Genomic DNA, 8,124 nt, shown 5'->3' on the forward strand with positions numbered 1-8,124 from the left:
GTGGGAGAGCCGGAGGGGCCGGGCAGGAACAGCCGGGTCGGGCCGGGCCGTTTCTGAGGGGGCGAGGCAGCGGCGGGCGGGAAAGTCGGGCGTTTGGGGCTGAGGTGCTGAGGGGACAGGGGGAGCCTGGCACTGGGGATGTTGGCGGGGGGTGGTTTAAGGATTTGGGGAGGGGGGTGCTGAGGAGGGTCAGGGATTTGGGGAGGGGGCTCGGGGGGGATAAGGATTTCGGGGGGGAGGGGATCAAAGATTTGGGGAGGGGGTGCTGGGGGAGCAGGAGAGCAAGGGTCAGTGGGGAGTGTTAGAGAAGTAGGCACTGGGAGAGGCGCTGGGGGACTGAGGGTTTGGGCCGGGGAGGGTGGGCAGCAGGCATTTGGGGAGGGTGTGCTGGGTGTTTGGGGGGGGTGAGGGGCTATCTGGCCCCCCACCCCCGGGCCAGAGGAGCAGCCTGGCCTCCTCTCTGAGGGGAGCCGGGAGCGCTTGGCACAGCGCGCCCTTCTCGTCTCTCGCCCAGGAGCCATGTGCACGTCCAGGCTCTTCACACTGGTCCTGGTGGTGCAGCCGCCCCGCGTCCTCCTGGGCATGAAGAAACGCGGGTTTGGAGCCGGGCTCTGGAACGGCTTCGGGGGAAAGGTGCAGCCGGGGGAGAGCATCGAGGAGGCAGCTCGCAGGTGAGGCCTGGTCCGGTTCGGCCGGTGCCCTTGGGAGAGGTGGGTATTGGGGCACAGGTTGGGCCGCAGAGGCGTTAGACCATTTGTGGTGGGCTGCAGGTGGAGTTACCGCAGCTCGGCTGGTCAGTAATGCCCTCGTAACCAGTGTGTTACCCACCAGTGCAGTCATGAGCCATCTCTGAACAGAGAAAATCGTCTGCTCCACAGGTGACGAGGGATCATCCACATGTACAAAGAAATGGGATTGCTCCCTGTTGTCTGTCACTCACGAATCTTTAACTGCTGTCCAGTCTACGAGTAACTGGAAGTTACCAAGTGTCCTCCCCACCTCCATGTCTCAGACTGATGAAACTGAGAGACTTAGTCTGCTAGTAGCGGGCGGAGGTTCTTGCACTGTTCAGAAAGGTGCAGAGTTTTAATTTTTGCTACAGAGCAGAATTGCAGCTTATGCCAATCTACTGCTTATTGTTTAAATTTTGCACCTGTTGAACAGACACTACCTTCCAGTAGCATTTTTAGTACTGCGTGAAAATGTTGTAACAAAATAGTAGAAATTCTTACGGATCCCTTATGAAAGGCACTGTTATTTGACTGCATGGTGGCATTTTTAAGCCCCAATGCTGAGTTAGGGAATCAAATTCCATCAATACAGAGGTACAGTACCGTTTTTGAAGCTTTTAGTACTGACTTCTTGAAGTTCTTTCTTCTGTCATTAAAATGAAATAGCAGAACACAGCTGAATTGCTAAACTCCTCTAAAAATTAGGTACCTTGTTCTTTACATGAATGTTGCTGATACAAAGCCATGCTTTGGCACCTCCTCACTTCCTGATACATGCCCAAATTTGCCCTCGCACCTGCAGGAAGATCAATGTTGGTGTGCTCAACAGCTACCTAACAGCTTTTGCCCTGAGACGTCTCCTCAGCTGTTGTGCCAGTGCAACCGCCTGGGTTCTGTGGTGAGCTAATCCAGGGGACAGAAGGGTCCTCTATGCAGATGTGCACCCAGCAGTGCACAGCATTAACGTATCTCATGCTTACATCATGGCTTTTCCTGTAATTTATCATCTCTAAGTGGAGGGAGGGAGATCGGTTTTGTTACTTAAATCAGGCCTTCATTTGCTAGGCTTACATTGCCACTGACTGTGGTGTAAATCTAATGATTTAATTTAGCATTTGATTTCCTAGGTGCGTGTTTACTTGCGCTAGCCCGCAGTTAGAAACCAGAGCTTTAGTCCATGCAAGACGTCAAGTAATGAAAGTTTCAGCAGTTCTCAGTGCAACATGCCACAGCACAGCCAGCGCCTGCTGCTGTGGACTGTGGAACAGTCCAATCCTCATCCCTTTCAATGTAGCTGGTAGGAGTTTGCTGCGGAATGACACAACCGATTCCTGCCGAGGTCAACTGAGCAGGAAACAGTCCCCAGAGCCAGCACACAGCCCACCTTCCTGGAGGGAACAACACAGACGCCGTTGAAGCACTGCCTCGGGTGCAGCTCTCCTCCAGGAAGTGTCACACAGTCCCAGTCAAACTTAACTGGCACCACCTCCGCTCTGTATTCGGAGTTAAGGTATTGGGCTGTGGTTCTGTGTTGCACTCAGTTGGGTTTGCAGTGGCATAAGGTGTGAAGTGTCCTCACAGCACAGATAGTTAACTATTAAGCTGAAACATGAACAGAAGTTTCCTGTATCAGCAAGATTTCTATCCTCTACTGGGTATGCCACACTCCTGTGAGCACCTGGGCACCCACAGCTCCTCTGTGGCACATGTTGTAAGGGGAGCATTTAGCTAGTCATTATTTCCAGTTTGCTACCTGTAATGTTTCCACTTACTATATACAGAGCCAGACAGCTGACAGATAAATTGCTTGGAGAACCATACCAGTGTTGTGCTTTGTTGTTCAATTATCACAGCCTCTAAAATGAAGCTTTTAGCTTTGTTGCTGGAAAACTGCCTCTATTTTAGACGTAGATAATTTCTCAAGAAGATAAACTAAAATTAGCTTAGACAGATTAAGCTGGAATATAATTTTGAAGGATGGGATCCATGAAATTGATGCCAAAGAAAGCTGGAGCCTTAAAGATCATTTCCATTATATTTTAAAATTGTTAAGTTACTGCCAAATGTGCAACTACAGCTACATTAATTATTAACCTTAGCTGAAGATACACTGCTTCAAAGTATTCCTTATTTTTGTATGTTAGAAAAACCATTACTAACTTCAAGCTATGCCGATTCTGCTAGAGGTAGGTAAAAATAAAAAAAGCCCTAAGTGCGTAGCATAAACAGAGCAAGTAATTGAATGTGCTTCAAGTAGCTGTGCATGGTGATGCATGGAAAAGAGCTGTCTGGCAAGTCTCTCAAAGTGCTCTTAAAAGTCTTGCCTTCTAGCGTCTCGTTATGCTAAGTGTACTTCCAAGGAGCAGAAATGGAAAGTTTACACAATTGCTTTGTGTTTTTATATGGCATTTGAACGGGAGATAGTATTCCTAACGTTCTGTGTGCAAATGATGTTGTGTAGTGCGTAGTGCTATTTAAATAAGCTTCAGTTAGTCTCAGAAGCACCTGATTTTGTAGCAAGTACAGATGTTCCAGTATTTATTACCTGCTTCCTCACAATTCTAAAAGCTTTGGCTTGAAGTTGGCAAGCCTTTTGCCTGTTTAAATGTGTCTCAGAGTTCTTAAGCCACATCCAGCTACAAGTCGTGTGAGTGTTAGCACACTTCTAACTAATGTCAGAAAAGATCACGTTGCAAGGAAATTATACTAAACAATTTTCCTGAATCTTCCCCTTTCAACATAGCTTATTTTCCTACCAGCCTTTAGGACCTTGTCATAACGCGGAAGCCAGCCTGACCTGGCTCCACTGCGGTGTAAGTAGGCTAACAGTTTGGTGCAAGCCAGAACTCTGCTTTGCTCTGTAGGCTGTGGCCGACTGTTTTACAGGTGCAACTTTCACTTTTGGTTCACTGGAAGTGTTTTGAATGTGCGAGTAAAGCTAATGACTGCTTTTTTGTTCTCCCGCTGCTCGCTTGCATGTAAAGAAGTCTATTTCTTGTGCAGGGAGCTCCTGGAGGAGAGTGGACTGACTGTGGATACCTTACAGAAGATGGGTCAGATCACATTTGAATTTGTAGGCAACTCTGAACTCATGGACGTTCACATTTTCCGAGCAGATCATTTTCATGGAGAGCCAACAGAAAGTGATGGTAGGTAGCTAGTGGAGGGGAAAGAAGGATGTGCATTCTCTTCTGAGACAGTATTGCTCTTAAGAAATGCAGAACTATTCATGCCAAAATCCCTTTGAGAAGGGAGGCAGCTGGGCTGTAGAGAGAAGCTGCTTGTTGACAGATATTCAAAGTCTAGGCAGCAAAAAACCAAGAGAAAGTCTCATGCAAAGTTCTTTTGTTTTCTCCCACCAGAAATGCGTCCACAGTGGTTTCAGCTGGATGAGGTGCCATTCAGTCACATGTGGGCAGATGATATCTACTGGTTTCCCCTGCTGCTTCAGAAAAAGCTGTTTCGTGGCTATTTTAAGTTCCAGGGACAAGACACTATCCTGGAGCACACCCTGAAAGAAGTGGAGGAAGTTTAAGAAAATGGAAGCATTCAATCCACATGCTGCTGCCCGCACTAGGCTAGAACACCATGAGCACTACTTAGAATGGTCTCCTTTCTCAACTCTCCATCAAAGGAGACTTATTTGCCAGGTCACTGAGAAGTAAGGAAAATAAGGGGGTTTCTTAGAGCAGAAATAAAAGTAACAAGATTTTCCATTCTGTGAAGTCCCTGGCTGTAGTATATTTAGCGGTTAGGTAATCACAATTATTAAAAACTTGGTGTTAACCCTTTTCTTCACAACTGGCCAATTGTTTAGGCTTTTCCCTCATGGCTGGAAATGTTTTTAAAAAATTAAAAATGTTTTTTAGTAAAAGCATGTGGTGTTCTCTTGTAAACTGCTGGCTACCTTCTAGACTGTTTAAGGACCTTTCAGGAGTTGGCTTCCTTTCACAGAAACATTAAGTGGACTGTGACGCAGCAGAATCAATTATCTTTTCTGTGCCAGTTTCTATAGAGTTCCCTATTCAGCATTACTTCCTGGGACAAAGTGAGGCTTGACCAGAGCTGTGGAAGCCTTTTGAGAAGTTTAGGTAGAGATCCCTCCAGGATTCTCCAGCTGAAGGCAGTGTAACATTATAGGAGTTAAGAAAACAAAAGTCAGAGGGAGATGTATGGCACTGTTTGAGCCCTGCCTTCACTCTTGCAGCTCCTGCCATGAACCTGAACTGTTTTGAGCGTTTCAGGTAAAGATACACTGAACAAAATCAACTTTCAGCAAGTCCATGTTGCAAAGTGCCATCACCTACAGCTGCAGGCTTTGCCACATGTCGGTAGCAGGTGACCTGTTCAGCATTCAGGTCAGCCCAACTCAGCAGGCCAGGCAGCAAAACCTTAATCAAACTGTGCTACAAATAACACATCACATATGTAACTTCTTATACAAGTTTTGGTTTTTTGGTGGTTTTTTTTTTTTTTTTAAACACTTTTACAAACACATATAACACTTACAGATAGAATCTTGGAATGTAATATAGGATCTGTAAACATTTCCAGTCTACCAGCTGTAGTAATAGTTCTTTAATTCCTGCATTTGGATAAAGTGCTTCATACATAAGGCTATTTGAGCAAAGCAAAGATACAGGATATTCCAGGCAGGCAAAATTCACGCCCTCTGAACAAGATTGTTTCTTGTCTCCCTCCAGCAGTTCTGAATATTTTATACCACTCAAAAATGCCCTTCTTCATATGCTCAGTAAGCCACAGCCTAGACTTGGAGTATAAGAGTTAATACCTTAGACTCTTTTACTTTTCCTTTTGTGCTGCACACTGAGTTATTTACAGAGTTTTTGATACTCACCTCTGCTTCTGACATAGTAGTAAGGGTTTCTGGCTGTTCTAATGGAAAGAATGGCTTGAGGCAAGTAGAGGAGAGAAAATAAGCACAAGGGGATAGGTAGCTTGTAACAGGATGTAAGACCTTACTGCATGGTAGGAAAGGGAGTGACTGGCAGCCAATACCTGTTATGTTATCTTGATTTATTTCCTGGTGGACACTGTAAATCGCATGGTGAGACAGAACAAATTACTTTCTGTTCCTCCAGGAGTTTAGGTAGGAAAAGAACAAGTGCAGCTGAGGCTTGCGCTTCTATTTGCTATCCCCTCTTCTGCAGTCAGTTCAATCCTTTTATAAAGATGTTTTCACCAGCACCGACCTTTAGGTCATGTCAAAGAGTAGTGATGTTATTGGTCCTGCTGCAGTTGCAGAGATTGACGTGTTTTAAGTAAGTTCTGTCCCCAGCTGGTGATCTTTGTCTTTTGGGAAACAGCACAAACCAAAGATTGTAAATTAGCCTGTTACAAATTCCAGGAATTACACCCTTATATGATCAAAGTAGAAGAGTAAAAGCACTGGAATGCAGCAAGGCACTGTTGAAAATGTAACAACTTGGGAGAAGCAACTTGCAAGGAAGATGGAAGGAGAGGGAAAGAAGCATCAAAGATTAAGGGTGTATTGTAAATACAGTTTGGAAAGCCTTTCAACACGATACTGGTCAAAAAGCCTGTATATTGCCACTTCACAGCCTGAAGCAGAGGAGACCTCAGGAGTGACAAAAACATATAGCCCTTTTGATAAAACAATTTTCAGGCAAAGTTTCAGGTTCTCAGCTATTTACTACCCTGGTACCTCCACAACAGATTTGACAGACACTGACAGAAAGACTGGAGGCCTTTTCTACCATTACTGTTTTGAACACATAATAGTCCCCGTGACCTCAAGCAATACATAGAAAGCTTCCATTCAAGAAGGCACGTTAACTCTTTGGTGCTACATCTTACAGGAGCATCAGTCCTTGGCTAGGCAGCATGCACTCTTCAATTAGTCTTCTGGTTTGCTTAGTGTTTACTGCAACCTACCCTGCTACCAGCAATGGAACCAACTTCATTAAGTCTTGTTCTCACCCTTGCATATAGCTAGGCTGTTTGCTGCAGAAGGGAATACCGTGGAGGTAACTACAACTGTTTCTCCTACATTGACTAGGGGAGACAGACAACTGAAGTGAACTTGATTGATTCCCTGCTGCATTCCTCTAGAGGAAGCAAGCCATACTTGATGCTGCTCTCCAAGTCTGACAGATCCCCAAACTAAACGACAAATACAGTAAGGAAATCCCTCACATATTGAGGTAAACATAATAGTGCTATTTGCACACTGACCAGTCTCCCAAAAATAAGGTTTGCAAACTAAGGGTTGTATGAAATAGTGTATGCGTGTATTTAGGAATGAGACAGAATCTTGACAGTCCAGTATGAAATAAACTCTGGAAGTGCCATTAGCTATATCAGCTTCGAGAATACCAGGCCTCTGTTCTCAAAATGCTAGGTGAACAGAGTAACATCAAAACAAGAAAACCCCATCCCCAAAACTGCTCTCCTCAAAGAGGCAAGGGCTGACAATGGAGGAATGAGTGTTTTCTCAAAACAACGTAATTCCAGTTTCTTTACAGGTCATCTGGTCTGTGGTTATCATTATTACAGTCTCTGCATTTGGACTGTAGAATACTTGCTTTGAAGGAGAACAGGAAAGAGGGTTAGTCTAAAGCCCAAATGTGGTTTTGATGTTTGGTTTTTTGTTTTTAAATAAAGCCCAAAATTGTAACTTTTTTCTAAAGTGAGAAGTGCAAAGTTCCCTTCCGGCTAATACTTTGCAAGTGCTCCTGCAGAACACAGGCCAGTCATCTATCCCAGCCAGACAAGTTACGCAGAAGATCCATCATGTAGGTATTACATCTTGCCCCAAAACATTCAGTATTTTCTTAACTTGACGGTTCACTGCATCAGGCAAACAAGGCTAAATGAGGGAGGATGGGTACTAGGAGTAAGAAAATGATAGGCCGTAACCAGCCAGCACCTTCTAAAGATGCTAGGAGTGAAGAGTGTTTAAAAATATGGTGACATGCTTTCCGCACTTTAACCACAAACTATCTTCCTAATCAAGACAAGGTCAAGCAGAAAAACCTTTTGTGCCATTCTTGAGATAGTATATTCTTTGTTACTGTACTGTAGAAACATTTCCCTCCTCAGCCAGTTTGCTCTGGCTTGTGAGCAGAATCTCTTCTGCATCACTTTGGCAATCTTCAGGAGAGAGAATCAAATCTGTCACAGCCATCTGCAGTTAATCTGTCTCACTGGACAAGGCCAATACGCAGGAGGAAAGACTCAGAAGAGAGTTAACATTTGAATTGCTATAATAAGCTCTTAACAATGCATTCTGAGCAAGGTTGTTAAACAAGACACCCTACACACTCCTTAAGGCCCAGCACCCAAGAAATTCACCCACGTAAGTGCACTTCCCCACATTTTGAGGGGTGTGTGTAATGGTTATACCCGTCTC

General features: G+C 44.8%; 2 protein-coding genes across 2 annotated transcripts in view; one reads left to right on the forward strand and one right to left on the reverse strand.

The window, feature by feature from the left end:
• FTSJ2 (FtsJ RNA methyltransferase homolog 2 (E. coli)) overlaps positions 1-521 on the reverse strand; it is a 2,944-nt gene extending 2,423 nt beyond the window's left edge. Inside the window, exon 1 of the mRNA XM_010570588.1 lies at positions 437-521. Within this exon, the coding sequence (XP_010568890.1) occupies positions 437-521 (85 nt within the window). The remainder of the gene's footprint in view (positions 1-436) is intronic.
• Positions 520-4,577, forward strand: NUDT1 (nudix (nucleoside diphosphate linked moiety X)-type motif 1). The gene is made up of 3 exons (XM_010570288.1): positions 520-671; positions 3,735-3,880; positions 4,094-4,577. Exons 1-3 carry the CDS (start codon positions 520-522, stop codon positions 4,264-4,266), a joined length of 471 nt encoding a protein of 156 aa, XP_010568590.1. The 3' UTR covers positions 4,267-4,577.
• The last annotated feature ends 3,547 nt before the right edge of the window (positions 4,578-8,124 follow it).

Source organism: Haliaeetus leucocephalus, unplaced genomic scaffold (genome assembly GCF_000737465.1).
Source record: "Haliaeetus leucocephalus isolate CR32 unplaced genomic scaffold, Haliaeetus_leucocephalus-4.0 Scaffold295, whole genome shotgun sequence".
In the NCBI taxonomy this organism is placed as follows: domain Eukaryota; kingdom Metazoa; phylum Chordata; class Aves; order Accipitriformes; family Accipitridae; genus Haliaeetus; species Haliaeetus leucocephalus.

What these genes read in the sequence shown, in the direction of transcription:
- NUDT1 (XM_010570288.1), top strand. Translation starts at nt 520, where the DNA reads ATGTGCACGTCCAGGCTCTTCACACTGGTCCTGGTGGTGCAGCCGCCC. An exon ending in ATCGAGGAGGCAGCTCGCAG is followed by an intron (nt 672 to 3,734) that starts GTGAGGCCTGGT and finishes TTTCTTGTGCAG; the next exon opens with GGAGCTCCTGGAGGAGAGTG. An exon ending in AGAGCCAACAGAAAGTGATG is followed by an intron (nt 3,881 to 4,093) that starts GTAGGTAGCTAG and finishes TTCTCCCACCAG; the next exon opens with AAATGCGTCCACAGTGGTTT.